Here is a 26265-nt window from a genome sequence, read left to right on the forward strand (position 1 = left end):
AGAACTTCCATTTACAAAGAAAGAATAAACATATGACTCAAAACAGCATTTTCTAACAAGGACTAAGACTGTACAGTAAATTGCTTAAAGAGATTAGGGAGATTACTAAAACAAACTTATTTAAAAAGACAGTTACAATGTACCTGTTAAGCAATACATTCTATACATTCAAGGGTTACTTAGACAATAGAGAGTAGGGATTTGGTAAAAAATGTAACAAATACAAATAATAATGACATTAATACAACATATATCATTTCATATAATGCCTTCAAACTATGTATTTTTCCTTCTCTTTCTTTATTTTGTGGAAAAACTGTCTTCCAAAGTGATGCAAGGCATAATAGTAAAACCTTACTCTTGTTTTCCTGACACCTCATTTATTACAGAGGGATAGCAACTCAGTTTTCCCAGTTAGTGAATGGGAAGTTGTAATACACAGAACAGACACCAGCCATCATCACTACGGTCCTGAGTGAGCTGTTAGTGTGTGTAGAACCACATTATGAAACAATGCGTATGTAGACTGTGTAGCGAGCGCAGTGACTGGGAGTGGGAAATGAATTGACAGTGTAACACTAGTATTACATTATTAAATAACTTCTTTGCAAAACACTACTGCACAGGATGTTTATAATTAAACTTCTGCTACTTGAATCAGTGTAGATGGAAAACTGTTTATTATACAGGTACCGAATTTCATAGGAATGACATCCAGGCTGTGTGCTGAAGGATTTGGTTGCTAGCAGGTGAGCTGCCATCAAGTACCAGTACTGGTGTGTCAGTGTGCATTACAGTTGCAGACTGTCAATATGGACCTGGACTAGGTGAACAGGACTTTAATAGTAAGGCTGTTTTTTGAAAACAACAGAATTGTGCTGTGCTCTTCATGAGTACTGATGTGTTAAAGGAAAACAGAGAGGTCCACTTTCCACACCGGGGGCAAAGAACACAATTTGGAAGTTTGAGTTAACTGGTGATTTGGGAATTGCTCCTGAGAGAGACCAACGCCTAATTGCAGGACAAACTGTTGAAGAAGTTACTGTTATCATGACAGAATGGTGGATGCAATGTGTGATCTTCAAGCAGTGCACAAGCTGTGTTACAACAGCTGAATATTCCATGGCCTACCATTTGAAAAGTGTTGCTGTTGTGGATGCAGATGTTCATCACATTGAGCAACATTTGTGACCTGCAGTGTAAACATGGTACCTAATTAATACATGTTATCCTCTCAGGTGGCAATCAAAATGTGTTTCTTTGGGTGGTTTATTTGTTATTTATCTTCCACATGTCCTTATAAATGTTTCCACAAAGATTCATTGTCCTACCATCACTCGTTTTTCATGGGGGCTGTCTCAAGTAGTGAAAGTTTAATTACAGTACTGGTCATTAAAACTGCTACACCACAAAGATGACATGCTACAGACGCAAAATTTAACTGACAGGAAGAAGATGCTGTGATATACAAATGATTAGCTTTTCAGAGCATTCACACAAGGTTGGTGCCGGTGGCGACACCTACAACGCGCTGACATGAGGAAAGTTTCCAACCGATTTCTCATACACAAACAGCAGTTGACCGGCGTTGCCTGGTGAAACATTGTTGTGATGCCCTGTGTAAGGAGGAGAAATGCGTAACATCATTTTTCCGACTTTGATAATGGTCAGATTGTAGTCTATTGTGATTGCGGTTTACCCTATCGCGACATTGCTGCTCGTGTTGGTCAAGATCCAATGACTGTTAGCAGAATATGGAATCAGTGAGTTCAGGAGGGTAATCCAGAACGCTGTGCTGGATCCCAACGGCCTCGTATCACTAGCAGTCGAGATGACAGGCATCTTATCAACATGGCTGTAATGGATCGTGCAGCCATGTTTCGATCCCTGAGTCAACAGATGGGGACGTTTGCAAGACAACAACCATCTGCATGAACAGTTTGACGACATTTTCAGCAGCATGGACTATCAGCTCAGAGACCATGGCTGCAGTTACCCTTGATTCTGCATCACAGACAGGAGCACCCGTGGTGGTGTAGTCAATGACAAACCTGGGTGCACGAATGGCAAAATGTCATTTTTTCGGATGAATTCAGGTTCTGTTTACAGCATCATGTTGGTCGCATCCGTGTTTGGCGATATAGCGGTGAACGCACATTGGAGGTGTGCATTCGTCATTGCCATACTGGTGTATCACCCGGCGTGATGGTATGGGGTGCCACTGGTTACACGTCTCGGTCACCTCTTGTTCTCATTGAGGCACTTTGAACAGTGGACATTACATTTCAGATGTGTTACAACCCGTGGCTCTACCCTTCATTAGATCCCTGTGAAACCCTACATTTCATCAGGATAATGCACAACCGCATGTTGCAGGTCCTGTACAGGCCTTTCTGGATACAGAAAATGTTCGACTGCTGCCCTGGCCAGCACATTCTCCAGATCTCTCACCAACAGAAAACTTCTGTTCAACGGTTGCTGAGCAACTGGCTCGTCACAATCCGCCAGTCACTACTGTTGATGAAGTATGCAAATTCCCGTATATATGAATTAAGTTATTTTGTCAGCCTGAAAAGTACTACGTCAGGTTCAGTATCCTTGAAAAGTGATCTACGGATGAATAAAATTACTGCTGTTACTACTACTACTACTTCTACTGTTATTATTGCTGCTATTACACTACCAAATCATGGGATGAATGGTGGAAGAGAGAGAAAGAGAGAGAGAGAGACAGAGAAAGAGAGAGAGGGATTAAGAGAAGTTACCCTAGAAGAAATATGTTCACATGAGGTACTCAGTACATTCACTCACCATTAGAATGGAAGAGGACTACACTGTTGTACTTGAAACAGATAATTTTCTTCTGTTAGAGCAAACAGTTATAATATTTTGGTGGCTAATTTTTTATCCACATAACTACAAATTCTCTCGAAGCAATAAATAAATTATGAGACAGAATTGTTGATTAGTATTTACCTTTCAGAGATCAAATATGTAGTACTACGTACTACCAATAGACACAAATAAAAGCAAAAGTGACCACGATGAAAGAACTAATAATTCCAAAAGGTAGGATAGTGTATGCACTTATATATGTGTCATTCATCATTCACACATTGTGTTCCATCAATTCCAACACGAGGGATGTAGAATGATTCAAGTTATACGTTCACAGGCAGAAGACAGCACTGCTGGCTACATCTGTAAAGTACACTAACCACAAACTGTGACCATAACTAATCAACTCAAATGGATAATTCTGGTAATTACTGCTAGATTGCTTCACACATGTATGTTAGCTGAAGAACACCTTTATAAAACGCCATTGCTATTCCTCCTATACTACTCAGTTGTTGTTGTTATCTAATACTTCAAACACAGCGTTTCAACTTTAAACAAACCACCATTAGCTGTCTACACACTGACAAAGTCAAGACCGATCTTATACAAATACACTACCTGAGCAAAAGTTGTTGTATCTGCGGACCCAACCAAATAGTGCGCGTGCCCTGCCGTTGCATCGCTTGCCACTATTTCCCGTCGAGACCACCGGCGGCGCATGGCATTGCTGCCGACTGAAAACGTTGCGCCATTGCTGAGCTGGGGCCTACAGCACCCTCTGGCTACATGATATAACAGGAGCGCTGACCCTGAGTCAGGGAGTCTTGCAGACAGCTCATTGCAGTCGTCAGTGCCGTCGTTCATTGTCTGGTTAGCTAGTTCGCTGTGTGGTTCAGTATTGTATAATGACCAGGTCACGAATCAGGAATATTCTTTGGACACTAATTGGCACTGTATCTATGGTACACTCTTTGCTGTCAATAAAGCTAAGTAACTGTTTTATACTAGCTGGTGCTTATTTGTCGCTAATCGTTTTCCTGCCACCAGATTTTAGTCACAACCTGGTCACGTCCTACTACATATCCAAATTATGGTTGCCACGCCTGGGCAGCCATAAAAGTGGCGATGAGGATGGGATTGCTCATCTCACAAGTGCTCCATTCTACCCTCAGTCCAATGGTGAGGCTGAGCAGTTTGTCCGTACTTTTAAACAACAGATAAGCACACTTTGCGCCACCCACACAAGAGACCAAGCTTTGCTCGCATTCCTTTCATCTTATCATTCGCAGCCTTGCATCGGCCTGTCGCTGGCAGTTTCATGGCCATCGCAACAGAACTTTGCTCACCCTGCTGCACCTGCCACCGCATACGCCAGCACCGCTGCGGCCACATGATTGATTTGCGCCTAACACTCCTGTGTATTGCAGGTTGTTTGTCGGCCACCACTGCTGGGGGGCAGGGTACCATTGTTCGGCAGTTGGGTTCCCACATATTTCTTGTTTCCACCCCTGTCGGCTTGCAGCGCCACCACCACAATCAGCTACGGCTTTGCCGTGCTAGCGACACTTCCGCAGGCTTCCCGGTTGCAGACCCACAGGTGGACTTGCCCCGGTTCCTGGATGGCGGGCGTCCCTCATCGACCCCGCCCTCGCAGCTGTCGTCGCTGCAGGAGCCTTCCCCAATGGAAGTCGATACAGTGGTCTGGGCTGGTCCAGCCCGCCCTATGGCTCTTCCTAGCTGGGACTCCATCACTGCCTCTTCTCCTGGGTCATCTTCGCCACCGCCCAAGGCTTCATCATCGTCCTCGAGCATCCAGGCGTATTAAGTGTTGGGTCCATCGTGGCTGCTGTGCGTTGCGTCCTTGGGGTCGTTTTGGCTGGTTCCGGCTTCAGCGCAGTGTGAATGCCAGGACACGGGAGTCGACACCACCCAGCCTTTGTCCGTTGGCTCCCCGTCGTCTCACAGTAGCCACACCCCCCCTTCGTTGTCAGACCCTGGCAGCACCTGACATCTCGGTGGCCTTTCAAGGAGGGAGGAATGTTGTATCCACAGACCCAACCGAATATTGTGCACATCCTGCCGTCGCATTGGTTGCCACAGTTTCCCATCGCGACCGCCGGTGGCGCGTGGCGTTGACGCCGACTGAAGACGTCGCGCCATTGCTGAGCTGGGGCCTACAGTGCCCACTGGCTACACGATATAACAGGAGCACTGGCCTTGAGTCAGGAAGTGTTGCCGACAGCTCGTTGCAGTTGACAGTGCCATCGTTCATTGTCTGGTTAGCTAGCTCGTTGTGTGATTCAGTATTGTATAATGACTTAGGCCACGAATCAGGAATATTCTTTGGACACTAATTGGAACTGTATCTATGGTACACTCTTTGCTGTCAATAAAGCTAAGTAACTGTTTTATACTAGCTGGTGCTTATTTGTCACTAATCGTTTTCCTGCCACCATATTTTAGTCACAACCTGGTCACGTCCTACTCCATATCCAAATTATGGTTGCCACACTCGGGCAGCCATAAAAAAAGTGTGTGGACACCCCTATGTAATGTGGAAGTGGCCACCAGATGATGTGAGAGATGGATTCACCAGAGTGAGGCGTGGAGTATTGTGTTGCCAGTAGAGAAGCAATAAAGCAGAACGGATTGGTCAGCAGAGCTCAATGACTTCGAATGTGGACCAGACATGTCACCCCAGAAACAAATCTGTCAGGGACATTTCAAATCTTCTATAGGTGCTGTAATTTGACTTTGAAGTGAGAATGCAAAGGAACAAGCTCAGCTAAACTGAGACCAGGTAGACCTCATGTACTAACATATAGGGACTGTCAAGCACTGAAGAGGAGTGTTGGAAAAAATTGAATGAAATCAGTGGAAGGAATCACTAGTGAGTTCCAAAGAGTTACTAGCAGTCAGGCTATGGCAATGACTATGGGTAATGAGTTGAACACAATGTGGTACAGTGGTAGAGCAGCTCCTCATAAGCCACAGCTTTTGTAGTCAGTGCTAAGTGATGCTTGAGGTGATGTAAAGTGTGATGCCACTGGATAGTGGATGACTGGAAACAAGTGGGTGATTTGGAGTGATGAACATTTTATACCCATGGCAATACAATGGAAGTGTTTAGGTGGGGTATACCAGGAGAACGTTACTTGTGATCACCGTGAAGTACGCAGGATGTGGTATTACGTTATGGGAGTGTTTTTCATGGTTATGGTGTGGTCTCCTTATTGCACTTACGAAAACACTAAATTTTGAAGGATTTCAACACATTTTACAGCATTGCGAACTGCATACAGTAGAGGAACGGTTCAGAGAGATGACTGTATCAGCCCTCTCATAAAACAGCATCTGTGAGGCAAGTTTTGTAGGCAATAACATTCCTGAAATGGATTGGCCAACTCAGAGTCCTGAACAACTGTGGAATGAGTTAGAATGTCAACTGTGCTCCACAGTTCCAGTGTCACTACTTTCTTCAGGTTTGGTTCTCGAGGAAAAAATGGGTTGCCATTCTTCACAGACATTCAGACGCCTCACTGAAAGTGTCCCCAGTACAATTCAAGCTGTCATAAAGGTGAAGGGGTGACACAAACCACATTACTGTTCACTAATAGGTGTCTGAATACTTTTGATCAGATAATGTATTACAGCTGCCCTGACTTCACATTTTGAGTCCAAGTAATCTGATGAACTGTACAAAGAGTAGCTAATAATGTAGTATTTTACTTTACATTTAAATATTCTGAGATTTTAAACCCAATGCATCCATCAAAGGAGTGGCTTACAAAACACTAAATACTGTTCATTAGCATCAGGACATTACCAGCTAGATTAATAGACGAGATAAGGGGGATTTAACAAAGAGCATCTTGTTTCATTACAGGATTCTTTAATCTGTGTGAAAGCATTACAAAATGCTCAACAAATTCCTGTGGCAGACACTACAAGAGAGGCGTGCATTGCAGAGTTTACTTTAGCTGTTCCAAATGTGTTAAATTTAAGAAGAATTAGGGCAACTTATTTCTTCTTCACATACATGTCCCTCAAAGTGAACACAATGAGAAAATCAGAGAAATTTTACTGGCTATCATCCTCCACACATGACGTTTGTGAATGGAACAGTAAAGGAGTGTAAACAGAGTGGTGCCAGAAGTAACCTCCCCCACGCACTGTGAAGTGACTTGCAACGTACATGTGTAGATGAACATGCACACTAAAGTGACAAAAGTCATTGGATAACTCCTAATATCATGTCAGACCTCCTTTTGCCTCGCATAGTACAGCAACTCAATGTGGCATGGACTCAACTATATATTGGAAGTGCCCTGAATAAATATTGAGCCATGCTGCCTTTATAGTTGTCCCTAACTGCTAAAGTGTGCCCGGTGCAGAATTTTATGCACAAACTGACCTCTCAACTGTGTCCCATAATTGTTTGGTGTCATTATGGCATTCACATTGGGCAATCTGAGTGGGAAAATGATTCACTCATATTGTCCAGAATGTTTTTCAAACAAATTGCAAACAGTTGTGGCTTGGTGATATGGTGCATTATCATCCATAAAAATTTCATCATTGTTCAGGTACGTGAAGTCCGTGAATGACTGCAGATGGTCTCTAAGTACCCAACCATAACCTTTTCCACTCAAAGAGCAGTTCAGCTGGACCAGAGGATGCAACCCATTTCATGTAAACACAGCCCATGCCATTATGGAAGCACCACCAGCTTGCAAAGTGCCTTGTTAACAACCTGGATCCATGGCTTCATGGGGTCTGCACCACACTTGAACCCAGCTATCAGCCCTTAGCAACTGAAATCGGAGCTCATCTGATCGTGCCACGGTTTTCCAATCATCTAGGATCCAAGCGATGTGGTCACAAGTTGCGACACACCGTCAGGTGGCTTGCGGAGTATGGATGTAGGCGTAGATGTAGATGTAGATGTAGATGTAGAAGCACTGCAGATGGTGTCATGCTGTTACAAAGGTGCTGACATCGACCATCTGCTGCCGTAGTCCATTAACACCAAATTTTGCCACCTGTCCAAATGGATACATTCGTCATATGACACACATCGATTTCTGCAATGTTGCTTCTTTGGTAGCAATGACAACTCTAACAGCTCTAGATTGTTACGTCCAGGCTGTTGGTCACTGTGTTGTCACTGGTGAGAGGTAATGCCTGAAATGTGGTATTCTCAGCACACTCTTGACACTGTGGATCTCAGAATATTGAATTTGTTAATGATTTCCAAAACGGAATGTCAAATGTATTTAGCCCCATCTACCATTCTGCTTTCAAAGTCTGTTAATTCCCACAGTGCGGGCATAATCACATCAGAAAATTTTACACACAAACCACCTGAGTACATATGACAGCTCTGCCAATGCACTGACCTTTTATACCCTGTGTACACAATACTTCTGCCAATGCACTTCCCTTTTATACCGCGTGTACGTGATTCTACTGCCATGTTTATATGTACAACTGCTATCCCATTACTTTTGTCACCTCAGTGTAGATCACGATATGAGAATTTATATTTTGTGGCATGTACAAATCATAGAGATGCTTACCCATTTCTTTGGAGCTGTGTGGAAACTCGCACCATCTGACCGAGGGCTGCCGCTGCAGTCTCTTCGACTCCGGCATTGCTGCACCTCAACAGGATATCCACGACTACAGACACACAGCGATCTGATGCGTCACTGCTCGATGATACTGCCTCAGTTTCACTGAGTTTGAGTGCGAGATCACAGAAAGCCTGCAGTCAGGGTAATCATTCTAAGTTTATTCATTAGTTATTATCATCACTATTATCATCAACATTATTTAGATATAAATTATCCATTTGATGGAAGGATCTTGGAATTCTCACACTTACTTCCCAACAGATTTATTTCTTATTGGTTTTTGTTGCTGATAAAAATCATTCAGGTGAACTGTGATTTACACAATGACAATATAAGACCCAAAAATTATTTTCATGTAGACTTTGCCTCTTGTTCAAGTTTCAAATTTGAGTCATATACTCTGGTGATAAGATATTCAACAAGCTCCCATCTCACAAATTAAAAGATTGAAAATCCATACCAATTCAAAAGAAAATTGAAAATGTACTTCATTAGCCACTATTTCTCAAATTAACTTAATACATGGTGTACATAAAGTCTGGGAACGCTTTCAATTATTTATTGCACAGGAACTAAACATTGTACAGATCTCATACATATTGCACTTTGAAGAGAAACTCTGAAAGTTTCTTTTACAAACATTTGATATGCAAACCATGAGTGACCCAGCAGATGTCAATACGGTAATCGAATTCTTGCCATACCCGTCCCAACATGGCATCATCATCTGTGGCAGTCGTGTCCCGTATTCTCTCCTGGAGCTCTGCTACATCACATGGTAGGGGCAGTACATACACCAAATCTGTAATGTGTCCTCACAGAAAAAAGTCACACGGAGTGAGATCTGATGATCGGGGAAGCCATTTCATGAAACAGCTGTCCCCTTATGAAGCACAGCCAATTGATCGATGTGGCAGCTCTGTGTTCAGGTATCCACAAACTTCATGATGCAAATGGGGTGGAGCCCCATCCTGCTGAAAGATGAATGGAGAGTCTGATTGCATTTGAGGCATCAGCCATTGCTGCAACATGTTCAAGTAGGAATAGCCAGTGACAGTGCTCTCGGCAAAGAAGAATCGCCTGTACAGTTTTCAACATGACAAGGCACAAAAATCATTTACCTTTGGGGAATCATGCTCAAATTCAGTGCATTCGTGTGGATGCTTTGTACCTCAGATTAGACAATTATGCCTGTTTACTTTCCCAATAGTGTGAAAAGTGGCTTCATCACTAAAAATTAAGCGATCAAAAATGCCATCCCCATCCTCATTCAATTGTTGCAACTGCGAACAAAACTCAAAATGCTTGTCTTTGTCATCGTAATTGAGCTTCTGCACTAGCTCCAATTTGAATGGTTTCATAGACAGGTTCTGTTCCAGGACTTTCCACACTGTCATTGGAGCCACTTCGAGTTCACAGGATGCACGACGCACCGATTTCTTTGGACTCCTTATGAATGTCTCTCATACTTGCTTCACATTCACTTCACTCACACTGGGATGTCTGCTTCTCTTTGTCAGGCACAAGCAACCCATTGTAATGAATTTGTTGTGCCAGTGGTAAATGGCCTTCCTTTTTGGTGGCTTCTTATTGTACTCAATTCTAAACATCAGTTGAACAGTGGTAGCACAATTGTTTTCGTCGAACTCCAACACACAGAAAGCTCACTCCGCACCTGAACTCGTCACGTTTGTGACTAGTGCGGAGTATCGACAAAATACCAAACTATGCTGTGGCAGTATACATGAAACAAAAGATTTCAGGGTTTCTCTTCTAAATGACATATGTATGATATCTGTACAATGTTTGGTTCTTATGCAATAAATAATTGAAAGTGTTCCCAGACTTTTTGTACACCCAGTATATAGATTCAGGGATTGAAAGTACTGTTATCTACATGGCAAGAAATAGTATTTGTTACAGGGCATCATGTCAAACAGTAAAGTGTAGCCAGTGAGATGTAGCACGATCTATGACGTCAACATGCACAGTGGCCACATGTTTGTTTTGTATAGTGGTTGAAAGAGTTGGCTCTGACTTCCAGCAACTGCCTGTTAGGGATCAGAGTATGGGTCTAATGTTGCAGGCTGCATACTTTCTAAATCAAGATGCTGCTTTAACGTCAGTGCTGTACTGCCTTGATGCCTCCCCGCCATAGTTCCGCAAGTATGATGAGTCTGAGAACAGTGGCACTGTCGTTGCTTTCTTCTCAACCACTCATTTTCTCTTACTGAAATTCACAGAGAGATAAGTCTAGTCATGACTTGCAAGGCAACATCCCCACCTTGACCTCATATTTTAAGGAGAAAATAGCACACTTGGAAGATATCAGACCCAGCAATTGATCCCACATGAAAATTTGGGCCATAATTGTGATAATACACAGTTATGACCTTCTGAATATATATACACATTGTATGAATAAACATCAGCAACTGAAGAAATGGTGTTGATGATTTTTGATTATCAATTTAATCATGACAGTCAAGTTGAAGAACAGTGCAATTCCTGCAAATGTACTTCAGTTTTCCAACTACAGGTTACAAACCACATACTTTGACACAATAAACAAAGTACTACCACTTGTATCTTTGCTAACATTATGAACACTGGCATCTGCAGTGGGGTGGAGCAAGTGAAAGCAGCCAGTGCACACAAAGTGTAAGAGCTCTCCATGCAGCCAGTCATAACTGTGTGCCTTCAATATTATGGCCCAAATTTTCAAGCGGAATTGATTGCTGAGGATGATATCTTGCAAGTGAGCTTTTGATATTTCCTTGTCAGTATATAAGTTGAGTACATGATCTTGCTGTTGTAAAGTACCATTCACAGAGGGAAATGGTCAATTATTGGGATCAGATGATCTTTAACAAAGCTGTGTTTCATGACACTGTGGCAGGTGTAAGACAAAAATTTAGGGATGTAGTGTATACAATTTCAAATGTCTTCCGATGGAGGTGGAGTGATTTTTGGAAGAAGTTCCAGCCCATAGTCCACACTTCAGACAAAAAACATGTAAATTTTGTTCAGTGCAAACAAATATATATCTGCATGTTGTGTGTGTGTTTTTGTGAAGTAACAGAATGGAACAACACATAAAGAGTGAAATGCAGACCATATTGCAGTATCCGATACTAACTCCTGATGCATATGCGAACTTATGTAACTTAATGAGCAAACATTGTAATGACATTTATTGACTAAATTAATGGAATTGAGGTATCGGAAACATAATAATAATGAAATACAGTTAAAGTAAGATAAAATATAACCATATACTTTGAAGTCTTATTGAGATTGCATACTTGTGCATCCTTCTTTGGATAGCAATTTATCGTAGATAATTACATAATTTGGAAAAAAAATCTACATTACTAATATTGTCTGCCAGGTCATTAACACGAAACATGAACAGCAAGGTTTCCAACACACTTCCTCATAGTTCACCTGAAAATTACTTATAATTCTGTCTATGGTTTTAATCCTACTTTTGTTAATAAATTTTGTTGAGTTCTCAATAAATTATTAATCATGTTCCTTTCTTTAATTTAATTTCATCTATGGCGTCTTTACCAGTGCATCTTGGAATAACATTCCATACTGATTAAATTTTATTGGCTGGGCTAGCAGCTACAAATGAGATGTGCATGTACCTGGATTCCAGTAATATGTTACAGTGCTTTTTGTAATAAAGATGACACTACTTCCAGACAATTGCGTATATGCTCATTTTTCTACATATTGATCATTTGATATCCACTGCTGGATAAACACCTCTATCTTGTCCATGCACTACATTATTTATCAATCCACAGCAATATTCCTCACGTTTCCTAATGTCACCTATTCACATCCTATTGGAACCCAACAAAATAACTTCCTCAGTGCATCGACAACCCTGATTCCCCTCCCTGTGTTATTCATTCATTCGTTCGTTCATCAAGTTCCCCCCTTCAGTAATGTGGAATGCATCAAGGTATACATTAATACAAGACAAGGAAATCATAAAAAATTAATCTGTAAAATGAATTACCAATAAACATTGACTGTACTGCTTAACACTATCTGTCCTTTCATCAGCTGAATGTAAGCAAGTACATTGCAAGGAAAGACACTACTTTGACATCTACATCCACATCTACATCTGCTTCCTCAGTTATACTAAATCTTTGCTGTTTATAACATATTTGTAGCTAAATTTGTATTTTCCAAGGAAATTATTCCTCTACACCTGTAACAATGGATGTTCGTTTACAAGCCACTTCTATATGTCATTTAGCTTTACAATAAGCCCTGATATCTGCCTTGTAGTTGACAAACTCAACCTCAGCAGGCACAGTGCAAATGATAGTTGAACAGGCCTACATGTTATTCATAGCTAAAAGTTAAAGCATTACTCTTACAAAGAAACAAACTACACAGTTTCAAACATGCAGTAATGATCATTTAACACCAGAAGTAGACATTAATTTTCGTACACTCCATGAAGCACAGTCCTTGATATGCAGCTACATAACAAAGTAAAATGAAATAAACTAATCATGAAGTTCAGTTCATCTTGTTAAGTCCTTTGAAGCATCTCTCACTGTGTTGACCTCAAGACAGGACTGTTGTTTGAAAAAAGCATATCTGTGTCATTAGCTGTACAATGGTATGTTTATTCTTGACCATTTTCAATTAATACAATCATCTCCATAGGAGAAAAACAAGGTACATCAATGGTTCAAACATACATTTGATGTATATTGTTTTTATCAACCAGTTTTGATTACTACAATCATCTACACAGGACAAAAACAGCATACATCAGTGGTTCAAACATACATTTGCAGTACACTGGTTTTCTCCTGTGAAGATGATTGTAATAATCAAAACCAGTAGAGAATAAACATACAGTTGTACAGCTGATGGATAAAGTATGCTTTTTCTTCCAAATTATCTAACAGCTCTAGACATAGTTACCTACAGAAAGTTCTACAGAATGTTGGCTTATTTTGAATATTTTCATTCCTTGTTATCTTATGCAATTGTCTCCTGGGGCAGCGAACCTCAAACAAATAGTACTTTTGTTCAGCAGAAGCAAGCAGTAAGAATATTTTGTAAAGGAGGCAAGTGCACGTCTCACGCCTTTTTAAGGATGTTGGAATTCTTACACTCATTTCTGAATGCATTTAACCCTACATGGTTTTTGCTGGTGATAATAAAAATCAGTATCAACTAAACTGTGGTTTACACGGCCACAAGACAACACACAAAAATAATTTTCAAGTGGACTTTGCCTCCTACTCCAAGTTTCAGAATGGAGTTACGTACTTTGATGGCAAGCTATTCTATAAGCACTTGTCTGATATAAAACAAGAAAATGGGAAACCTACCAGCTCAAAAGAAAATTAAAAAATATACCTCATTAGCCACTGTTTCAATAGTTATATGAATATTTAGATTCACAGATGTTGAAAGGTTCCGTTAACCACGTGTCAACTAGTAGTTTTTGTTACAAAGCTGTACGACAAGTAATAATGTTCTAAAAAAAATACCATTGTGTATTTATGTCAGCCTGGGAGCTCCTCCCAAATCTTTCGATCAATTTCAGCCATATTTGGTACACGAACAGCAAACTTCATGAGTATCAGCACTGTGTCATTTATGATCTCCTAGATCCAATAGGAGCAGTGATTTTGGTGAATGTGTTTTTCCAGCACCTGCCATGTAGGCTGCCCTGCACAATAGGCATGTTTCGTAGGAATAGTGTAGGCTTGCATTATCGAGCTGCTTTGCAGGGCGACCTACACTTCAGGGGCGAGAAAGGTTTTTCCAGCCCCCAGCGTGTAGGTTACCCTTTATAACATGTGTGATATTGGACTGCCTTATCGACTTGAGTTGCTGGGCAGCCTACACACCAGGAACAAACAAATGATTTAGGCTACCAGCACGACTGGCGTGTTGTGGGAGTAGTACTGACCTGCACTATCAACTTGTTTCGCAGCAAGGTTAGCTTACTGGCACAGCTGGGGGAAGGTTGGGATGGATAGAGAGGGAATGGAGAAAGCAGGGGTGGGGGGCAGTTTGGGATAGATAGAGAAAGAGGGGTCAGAAGGAGATGGTCAAAGAGAGAGGTGGCAGCAGGGAAGGGACAGATAGAGTGTGGGGCAAGGTGATGGACAGACAGGAGGAGGTGTGTGTGTGTGTGTGTGTGTGTGTGTGTGTGTGTGTGTGTGTGTGTGTGTGTTTGAAGCTTATCGGTGCTCAGCAGCATGGTTATCAGCGCCCTTACACACATGAAAAGAAATTGATGTGGATGTATACATATATACATAGACAGTGTGGAGGATATGAGATGGACAGAGAGAGCAGAGGAGTAAGGAGGATATGGATACACAGTAGTTGGGGGGGGGGGGGGAGGGGAGATGAGATGGACAGAGAGTGGGAGAAGATGGGCAGAGAGAGAGAGAGAACAGGTATTAGCATGCCTCACAGGGGCTACACGTGCAATGGCCATGGCTGAGCAGAGAGAGGAGAGAGGGGGGCGGGGGAGATAGATAATGAGACTGGTGGGAGGGGATGGGGAAGAATGAGATAGAGGTAGGAGATATGAGGAGAGGGACAGATAGAGATAGGGGAGAAGGTGATGGACAGAGAGGGAAGGATGCAAGAGGTAGGTGGAAGGCGTGTAGGTTTAGATGCAAAATGAATAAGAGGAAGGTGAGATGGACATAGAGAGATGGAGGAGAATATGGAGAGATGGAGGCGTGGAAGATATGGTGAGAATTAGGGGAAGGAAGAAATAGACAGAGAGAGGAGACGATAATATGGAAAGGCAGATAGAGTGGGATGGAGGAGATGGAGTGATAAAGGTGGGAGAACAAGATGGAAGGAGAGACAGGAGAGGAAGAGATAGACAAAGAGAGGGGGGAGGAGATGGAGTGTGCAATATAGGTGTGGAATGTGTACATGAGCAAAGTCACTGGAAAAAGGCTAGTAGTAGATAAACAGGATGTATGTTGTGTAATGCAGTAGGCAGCATCTGTTTTCGAGGTAGCAGCTTCCTTTCTAATTTACTTGATCAGATTTAAATGGCACAAATGTGAATAGCAGTAAACAGTAGATCAGTTTGGTTGGATGCAAACAGACACGCAGGATGATTTTCAAATGCTCTGTTTATGTTATCAGTTTTTCAGTCATTCATGCCCTCAACACGCCTCCTCATATATCACATACCTATCATCATTCCACAACTCTAGTACGAAACTAGATACGTCCAGCATCATGGCTATATATTTGCTTGAGACTAGCTCCAGTATCCTTCTCCCTTTCAACCATATGATTATTGAACACTTTAGCCTGTATGAAATGTACACTCTGCAGTGGAGTGTGCACTGATATGAAACTTCCTGGCAGATTAAAACCGTGTGAAAACTGAGAAAAGTTGTGAAGATGGGTGGTGAGTTGCATTTTGGTAGCTCAGTCAATAGAGCAATTGCCTGTGAAAGGCAAATGTCCCAAGTCTGAGTCTTCGTCTGGCACACAGTTTCAGTCTTCCAATTTAGGCAATGATTCCAATGGCTCTAAGCACTATGGGACTTAACTTCTGAGGTCATCAGCCCCTAGAACTACTTAAACCTAACTAACCTAGGGACATCACACACATCCATGCCCGAGGCAGGATTCGAACCTGCGACCGTAGCGGCCGCACGGTTTCAGACTGTAGCGCCTAGAACCGCTCGGCCACCCTGGCTGGCCAATTTTGCCTGTAATCTGCGTCCTACCAAAATCCATGCTGCATTCAAGAGGAGATTAAAGCTTTATCTTTTATCATTTTCAAAGCTTCCCTCTCTACACTTTTATCTTCTCTTTCTATTTCACTTTTCTTCTCTCTGCCTTATCTGCTATTCTTACCCTATTATCTCTTGTTCTTCCTCTGATCAGACAACTTCTGCAGTTGATTACTTCTGTACTCTTGTCATAGGTTTCTGTTAGATGTGCCTACTCGCATACAAGAAGAATATAATGGGGAAATTGCTTATTGTTAATGAGACTAATAGTTCTTAAATTCCACATATTATTATTACTATTATTATTATTATTACTGTTATTATTGATATTATACATGGCTCATGTACCACACACATTCTAAGATTTACTCACTGAGGAAGTCTGGTTACATGTAAGAAGTACCTGAAGGCATAATCTTGTCCAGTTAAATCCACACATATAAAACCACCAGACAGATTTTAACCAAACTAGGTACACATATCACTTGCTGTATGGAAAGAATTGCTGTGCTGATAAGAACCATCTACCTCTCAAAGGGTTGGGGGAGTGAAATGAAGTGTAGATCATGATGTGCAGACACCCAGATTTTATATGTACAATATTTGACATTGAGAGTACTTAGTGACTTGAAAAACTTTACACATTACCCTACAAATTAATGAAAGGAAGAAAGTTTATCACTTACTAGGTTTTCACTGTTCGCGCAGTAAACCAGCCACATCAAGCATGATGTTTTAATTTATTGCTCCTTTACTACTAACTGTATTCGCAACACATTTTTCATACAGTATTTACAAACACCACTGAATGTATCTGAAAAATTATGTCATTCTATGAGACATAATTCAGGAGATATGACATTGTACATAACTGCATGAAAAATTGCTGCATCATACATGACATTTAAATTTATTACTTCTTTGCACCCAACTCTATTCACAACATATTTTGCAGACAGCATCCACATATGCAATTGAATGCACCTGCAAAAGTATACTGTTGTACTGCACATATACCAGTAGCTATGACATCATAAACATGGAGCTGCACGAAAATGAAAGTGCACAGTGGAAGTCTCCAGAGATATAGGTAAAATTTGTGCACAAATCTGCACAAAAAGTATTAAATATATGTGGCAGGTACATACGCAGACATAACCACGAGTAGAAGGAAACCTCCGAAGCCTCTTGACTGATTTCAACCAAACTTGTTACACACTTTACTTCCTATCTGGAAAGAAATATTGTGGGGGTAAGAACCACAAGCCTCCTATTTGCGGTTGGAGTGAGAACATGGAGAGAAAAGGTAGGAAGAGATGGACAGAGAGAGACAGGAGGAAGGGGGATGGAGGACAAGGATAGACATGGACACAAACAATTGAATCTCAATGTAGACAAGTGTAATGAGCTGCGAATACATAGAAAGAAAGATCCCTTAGCATTTAGCTACAATATAACAGGTCAGCAACTGGAAGCAGTTAATTCCATAAATTATCTGGGAGTATGCATTAGGAGTAATTTAAAATGGAATGATCATATAAAGTTGATCGTTGGTAAAGCAGATGCCAGAGTGAGATTCATTGGAAGAAACCTAAGGAAATGCAATCTGAAAACAAAGGAAGTAGGTTACAGTACGCTTGTTTGCCCACTGCTTGAATACTGCTCAGCAGCGTGGGATCCGTACCAGATAGGGTTGATAGAAGAGATAGAGAAGATCCAATGGAGAGCAGCACACTTCATTACAGGATCATTTAGTAATCACGAAAGTGTTACGGAGATGATAGATAAACTCCAGTAGAAGACTCTGCAGGAGAGACGCTCAGTAGCTCGGTACGGGCTTTTGTTGAAGTTTCGAGAACATACCTTCACGGAGGAGTCAAGCAGTATATTGCTCCCTCCTACGTATATCTCGCGGAGAGACCATGAGGATAAAATCAGAGAGATTAGAGCCCACACAGAGGCATACCGACAATCCTTCTTTCCACGAACAATACAAGACTGAAATAGAAGGGAGAACCGATAGAGGTACTCAAGGTACCCTCCGCCACACACCGTCAGGTGGCTTGCGGAGTATGGATGTAGATGTAGAACATGTGGGAAAGGAGATGGGCGGATAGAGAGAGAGAAGAAAAGGGATGGAGAAAGAGAAAAGGAGGAGATGGGCAGTGAGAGGGGGGAGGAGGAGATGTATTTTAAAAGGGGGAGGAGGAGATGAATTTTGGTAGGAGGGAAGAGGAAATGGACAGAGATGGAGAACAGGAGGTGCACAGAGACAGGGAAGAGAAGAGGGACAGACACAGTTGGAGAAGGAGGAAATGAGGGAGGAGGACATGGACAAGAGAGGGATAGGGGAGTAGACAGATGGGTTGAGAAGGCGATAGGGGGCAGTAGGAGATGGACTCATAGGGGACAGGAGTTGATGGATTGAGAGGGGAGGAGAAGATGGACTGAGGGGGGAGGAGGAGGGGGACAGAGGGGTGGAGGGAAGGGCAGATGGCCAGAGTAAGGAGGGAGTAACAGGTGGACAGGAAGAGACGCATGAGGAAATGGACAGAGAGTGGTTGGTGGAGGGTATGGATAGCGAGAAGGGAGAAGAAGATGGACTAAAAGAATTGGAATAAATACATCTACATCTACATCTACATTCATACTCCACAAGCCACCTGACAGTGTGTGGCGGAGGGTACCTTGAGTACCTCTATCGGTTCTCCCTTCTATTTCAGTCCCGTATTGTTCGTGGAAAGAAGGATTGTCGGTATGCCTCTGAGTGGGCTGTAATCTCTCTGATTTTATCCTCGTGGTCTCTTCGTGAGATATATGTGGGAGGGAGCAATATACTGCTTGACTCCTCGGTGAAGGTATGTTCTCGAAACTTCAACAAAAGCCTGTACCGAGCTACTGAGCATCTCTCCTGCAGAGTCTTCCACTGGAGTTTATCTATCATCTCCGTAACGCTTTCGTGATTACTAAATGATCCTGTAACAAAGCGCCGCTCTCCGTTGGATCTTCTCTATCTCTTCTATCAACCCTATCTGGTACGGATCCCACAATGATGGGCAGTATTCAAGCAGTGGGCGAACAAGCGTACTGTAACCTACTTCCTTTCTTTTAGGATTGCATTTACTTATGAGTCTTCCAATGTATCTCAGTCTGGCATCTGCTTTACTGACGATCAACTTTATATGATCATTCCATTTTAAATCACTCCTAATGCCTACTCCCAGATAATTTATGGAATTAACTGCTTCCAGTTGCTGACCTGCTTTATTGTAGCTAAATGATATGGGATCTTTCTTTCTATGAATTCACAGCACATTACACTTGTCTACATTGAGATTCAATTGCCATTCCCTGCACCATGCGTCAATTCGCTGCAGATCCACCTGAATTTCAGTACAATTTTCCATTATTACAGCCTCTCAATATACCACAGCATCATCCGCAAAAAGCCTCAGTGAACTTCCGAAGTCATCCACAAGGTCATTTATGTATATTGTGAATAGCAAATGGTCCTACGACACTCCCCTGTGGCACACCTGAAATCACTCTTACTTCGGAAGACTTCTCTCCATTGAGAATGACATGTTGCGTTCTGTTATCTAGGAACTCTTCAATCCAATCACACAATTGGTCTGATAGTCCATATGCTCTTACTTTGTTCATTAAACAACTGTGGGGAACTGTATTGAATGCCTTGCGGAAGTCAAGAAACACGGCATCTACCTGGGAACCCGTGTCTATGGCCCTCTGAGTCTCGTGGACGAATAGCGCACTGCAGGGTTCTCAACTAGCAAACTCATAAAATAATAAATAATATTGCATTCATATTGAAAAATCCACTATAAAACACTATACGGTGGACCAAGTAAGCTGATAAACAATGTATGTGGTTTTGCAAGCTGCTCTGCTTTTGATACTATAGGATTTACTAGTGGTGGGTCTGAAGTACATGGTAGTGGATGGGTCCATGAGGTGGGTTGTACAATAGGGCAGTTCCACAGATAGGAACCTGAGTGTAGGCTCAGTGGTGTGTGAATGTCATAAGAATTGACTAGGATGTTACAGAGATTGATGCATTCCAGGCCGGGTGATGAGGAGGTTCTTCTGGGTTTTTCTGAAAGTGGGAACTGTATTAATCAGATGTGCAAAATTACAATACCTTGAGATTCAGCCACACACAGTGTATTGCATATTGCACGTCCTCTGCTAGATGCTGGCTCTCTACATACAGTTCATCAGGAGATGTGCACAATACAGCATCCACAGTGTTGGGAGAGGATGATATTTTGCCTGTAACACCAATGAGCAGACATATTCAGCTGCAATAACCCAGTTTATAAGTAATTGTCTTTGCTTAACCAGCAGCCACATAAATTTTCTCTAAATATTTATTCATTTTAATATATACAATGTCAAATAAAAATGGGAAATAGTCTATGATAACAGGTAAAGGCCCTGAGTTCGAGTTTTGGTCTGGCATGCAGTTTTTACCTGGCAGGAAGGTTCAATCAATCATAATGTTTAGTGTGGTTTTAGTTGCCTCAGATTCCAATCGTGTGTGTGAGTTGCATTTGCTTGAGTGTGTGTGTGTATGTATGTGTGTCTATTGTTGACAAAGGCCATTGGCTGAAAGCTTTAAGTGTGAAAATCTTTTTGTTGTGCCTATCTGCGACTAAGCATCTTTGCTATATGGTGAGTAGCAACTTTCCTTCTCAGAATATTGTTATAATGTTTACAGAACTGGATCTGATTTTTCTAATTTGACACATTGCTTTAGTGTAATATGAAAGTCAGAAATGAATATTAGCACTCGCAGAGATGGGAGATAAGTGTCCAGTTACCAGTCTTTCAGAACTTCTAAGCAATTCTTTTCCATGAGTTCATCTTATGTGATAATGGTGATTATTGTAGTTTTAGTGTGATCTATCCAGAACCATAAGGGAGTCTGCAGAAACTGTAATGTTGCTGATGACACAACTATATCAGTTAAGGGCCCAAACACAATGACAACATACACAGCCACAAGAATACTGGAACAGGCCTACAACTGGATCACAGCTAATAATTTAACCCTTACACTTATAAAAACTCATATTTATCAAGTCCAAATAAACAAAAATGGCTCACAGTATGAAAAGGAGGTATCAATGCATATACACTGACAAACTGTGGGAAATTATTCCTGAGAGGAAAAGGAGCAGAAAAGATTATATGGACATATAGCTGGAAATATGTTCCACAGCAGGTACACCCACTTGAAGGTGGAGATCTTGACAGTGCAGACTTCAAGGTAACACATTCACTAACCAGGAATGTTCCGTCTGTACTAGTGTTTCAGCTGCAAACTAAAGAGGGCAGTGATCTGGAGCACCATCATGTAGTAGCTTTGTAGCACCAAAGGCATGTCTTCCAGCAGCAGAGGCACAATCACCCACAGGAACTGCAGGTATGCCTCATCTGTGAGGCTTTCTGCGAGCACAACTGCTACCGTGAGCTGATCATCAATAATATCTGTCCACATGCTGAAACTGAACAGGTGTTGATGGTTCACTGTCTCCATACACCTAAGACACAAGTACAGGCAGAATATTACTATTTGCCTGGTGTGTTCTCAAGTGTGCTTTCAGTCACTGAAACCTACATTATCAAAGATCTTATGGGTGTACCTCCTTTGGAATGCCTTTCTGGAAATGTGCCCATGATAGCTTTTCTGATCCTCATCTCCTCAGGGATTGGTTCCTGCAGTTTGCATCCATTCTGCAAAACCACCCTTTGTAGTGACATTTCTGGGTATCAAAATGAAACTGGTAAATTGTGTGCTCCTGTTGTTTGGTAACATGATACACTTATTACATTATATTGTCAGATAATAAAGCTTCTTGCAGAATGACATATTTTAGACCTATATTTATAATGCAGATATTATTAATACTTGAAATACATACATGCAACTGTTTTCATTCAAATTACATATTTCAAAACTGTCGTGCAAATTTTGTGTATTTGTGTTACTGTACATTATTATTACTAGTACTACTATTATTATTATTATTATTATTATTATTATCAGTATTGGTATTGATTTGAAAGTTCCTGACAAATTAAAACTGTGCACTGGATCAGGACTCAAAACCCACCTTCACTTGTAGATTATCTCCTACCCACACTTGATTTCCGGTCCAGTACATTGTTTTAATCTGTCATAAAGTTTCAAATCACAGCACATTCTTCAGTGGAGAGAAAATTCATCCCAGAAACAATCCCTCAGACTGTGGCTAAGCCATGTTTCTGTGGTATCCTTTACTCCTGGATTGCTAATCCCTTAAGGTATGCAGAAGTTCTGTCATGACTTGTGCCTGGATAGCTCAAGTGGTAGAGGAATTTCCCACAAAAAACAAAGGTGCCAGGCTCAAGTTCCCATCCAGTACATAGTTTTAATCTTCCAGGAAGTTTCAAATTACAGCACACACTGCTGCAGAGGGAAAAAATCATTCCTGATGTTGATTATTGACACAATCTGAAATAGTAAATCAAAAATAAGTTGTACATATGTATTACTTGTTTTTGTCTGTGATGTGACTGATAACTATACATTTGGAGTCAGTTGTGGTCTTGCCAGGAAGAAATGAGATTGTGTCAGACCTGTTTTTGATGTACTAGTATGGTGTAGAGCATGATGTTATGGTGTTCTACTCTGGAACTTGTTTTAACTGCATGTGGTAATCATATAGGACTACTAACAAAAATATGTAAAAGAATACAAAACAGCCTGTAAGATTTCATTTAACAAATTTCTATTGAAAAGTTGAAATCCTCAAATCTGTTTTGGAAGCAGGATCTTACCACTGGTTAAACTGTGCCAACAACAAAATTGACTGAGTCAACAATGAACAGAAGCTAGGCAATTTCAGTTTCTTTCAATCACAATTTCAAACTATGAGCAGTGCTAACTTCAATCTTTTATTTCTCCACAAAGTAAGTATTCATGCTAAGTCATGCTAAATATTGTTATAATTTTGATAATTTCAATATAATACTAATAGGCCAGATTTATAATAGACTGAGATGGCACCAGTGCATGGACTAGTTAACCAAAAGGCTGAATTCTGCCTGTTTTGCACCCAGAAATCTCTCTCATTGTGTTGACCTGCAGAAAAAATAGCTAGCATAGTTTCACTCAGTTCTGTCTTGTGGTACAACCTTCTGCAGAATTACAGGTAATGTCAAAAAAGTATTAATTCCACACAACTGTGCAATAAGAATATTATATAACATTGATAACCACACATCTTGCAGAAGATACTTCAGGGAACTAAGGATTCTTACATTTGCATGTCAGTACACATTGTGAATTGTGGTTTATTAGTATCATAACATTCATAATCTAAATGCAAAACAATAGAAAATCCAGGATGTAATGTAACAATATTAGAGAAAGATAGTTGCTACTCACCATATAGTGGAGATGCTAAGTCACGATAGGCACAGCAAACAGATTCACACAATTATAGCTGTTAGCCAATAATGCCTTTGTCAGCAATAGACACACATACACACGTGCACACACACACTCACACACACACTCATGCAAATGCAACTTGCACACACATCTGCAGTCTCAGACAGATGAAACCACACTGCGAGCAGCAGCACCAGTGCATGATGGGAGTGACGACTGGGTGGGGTTAAGGAGGAGGCGGAATGGGGAGGGATAGATTGGTGGGGGTGAGGGGGTTGCGAACAGTGAAGTGCTACAGTTTAGATGGTGGGCAGGAGAGAAGGAGGGGAGGGGAGGAGGTGGGGCAAAGTGGTGGAAAGGAGAGAAATAAAAAGTCATTAAAAGACTGGGTGTGGTGGTGAAATGACAGCTGTGTAATGCTGGAATTGGAATAGGAAGGGGGCTGGATGGGAGTGGACAGTGACTAACGAAGATTAAGGCCAGGAGGGATACGGGAATGTAGGATATATTGCAGGGAAAGTTCCCACCTCCGCAATTCAAAAAAGCTTGAGTTGGTGTGAAGGATCCATAGGGCACAGGCTGTGAAGCAGTCACTGAGATGAGGGATACCATATCTGGCAGTGTGTTCAGCAACAGGGTGGTCCACTTGTTTTTTAGCCACAGTTTGCCGATGGCCATTCATGTGGACAGACAGCTTGTTGGTTGTCATGGCTGCATAGAATGCAGCACAGTGGTTAAGCTTAGCTTGCAAATAACATGACTGGTTTCACAGCTAGGCCTGCCTTTGATGGGACAGGAGATGTTAGTGACTGGACTGCAGTAGGTGGTGGTAGGAGGATGTATGGGACAGGTCTTGCAGCTAGGTCTGTTACAGGGGTATGAGCCATGAAGTAAGGGATAGGGAGCAGGGGTTGTGTAAGGATGGACGAGTATATTGTGTAGGTTCGGTGGACGGCGGAATACCAGTGTAGGAGAGGTGGGAAGGATAGTGGGCAGGAAATTTTTCATTCCAGGGCATGACGAGAGGTAATCAAAACACTGGCGGAGAATGTAATTCAGTTGCTCCAGTAACAGATGGTACTGAGTTACGAGGGGAATGCTCCTCTGTGGCTGGACTGTGGGACTTTGGGAAGTGGTGGGAGACGGGAAAGATACAGCACGGGAGATTTGTTTTTGTACAAGGTTGGAAGGATAATTACGGTCAGTGAAGGCTTCAGTGAGACCCTCGGTATATTTTGAGAGGGACTGCTCATCAATGCAGATACGATGACCATGGGTGGCTAGGCTGTATGGAAGGGACTTCTTGGTATGGAATGGGTGGCAGATGTCGAGGGGGTATTGCTGGTTGTTAGTAGGTTTGATATGGGCAGAGGTACTGATGTAGCCTTCTCTGAGGTGGAGATCTAGGAAGGTAGCTTGTTGGGTTGAGTAGGACAAGGTGAAGCAAATGGGGGAGAAGTTCTTGAGGTTCTGGAGGAATGTGAACAGGGTTTCCTTACCTTCAATCCAGACAGCAAAGATGTTATCAATGAATCTGAACCAAATGAGGGGTTTAGGATTCTGGGTTTTTAGGAAGGATTCCTCTAGATGGCCCATGAATAGGTTGGCACAGGATGGTGCTATGCGGGTCAGTCACTGGACAGTCACTGAAGAGGACTTTGATGAAAAATAAGAGGATGACAGGAGCAAAAGTTGCTTCAGAACTGAATGTTGCACTCCGGAACCCAGTAAGTACTGAGACAACATGATGGTAATTACATAAGCAGGGAATTCCAAAATGAACTGGTGTTTCAGAACCACTGATAAATGGAGCAAGTGCCCATAACAGGAAAACACAGAGCCAAAGTCATAAAAATTAGATTATGGAGCAATGGAAGGATGTCATATGGTTGGATGAGTCTTTTTTCACACTGTTTCCACCTTCTGGCCGATTTTATGCCCCAAGAGTGAAACATGGCAGGGGTTTGGTGATGATTTGGGCAGTCATATTGTGGTATTTCATGGTTCTGTGGCTGCTCTGCGAAGATGGGTTACTGCCAATAATTACACAACCATTCTGGCTCATCAGGTCCATCCCATGGTACTATGTTTGTTCCCTAATGGTGATACTGTTTTCCAAGATGATAGATCCCATGATAGATCCCCTGTTCATACAGCTCACATCATCTGGGACTGGTCTTGTGAGCCGAGGATGAATTTTTTCATCTCCCCTCGCCACCACAGTCACCAGATCTCAATGTTATTGAGCCTTTGTGGTCTACTTTAGAGAGAAGGGTTTGTGATCACTATCTACTTCCATCGTTGTTACCATAACTTGGTGTTACTTTGCAGGAAGAATGTTATAAGAATCCACTGAAAATCATACAGGACCTGTATTTGTCCATGACAAATGACAGATGACATATGACTGGAACCTGTTTAGAATCCCAATGGCCTTCCTACGCCATATCAAGCATGGTAATGTGTTATGCTTGGTTTCCACATTTTGTCCATGCCCTCTACATATTCTGAAAACCACTGTGATGATGATGATGATGATGATTTTGGTTTTCAGGGT

At 41.7% G+C, this 26265-nt stretch overlaps 1 protein-coding gene across 1 annotated transcript in view; it reads right to left on the reverse strand.

The window, feature by feature from the left end:
* The window catches only part of LOC126210434 (uncharacterized), a 196928-nt gene that overhangs the window by 129082 nt on the left and 41581 nt on the right, over window positions 1-26265 (reverse strand). Inside the window, exons 7-8 of the mRNA XM_049939667.1 lie at window positions 20409-20539; window positions 8421-8608 (exon numbers count right to left, since the gene is read on the reverse strand). Of these exons, the coding sequence (XP_049795624.1) occupies window positions 8421-8608; window positions 20409-20539 (319 nt within the window). The remainder of the gene's footprint in view (window positions 1-8420; window positions 8609-20408; window positions 20540-26265) is intronic.

Source organism: Schistocerca nitens, chromosome 10 (genome assembly GCF_023898315.1).
Source record: "Schistocerca nitens isolate TAMUIC-IGC-003100 chromosome 10, iqSchNite1.1, whole genome shotgun sequence".
NCBI lineage: Eukaryota > Metazoa > Arthropoda > Insecta > Orthoptera > Acrididae > Schistocerca > Schistocerca nitens.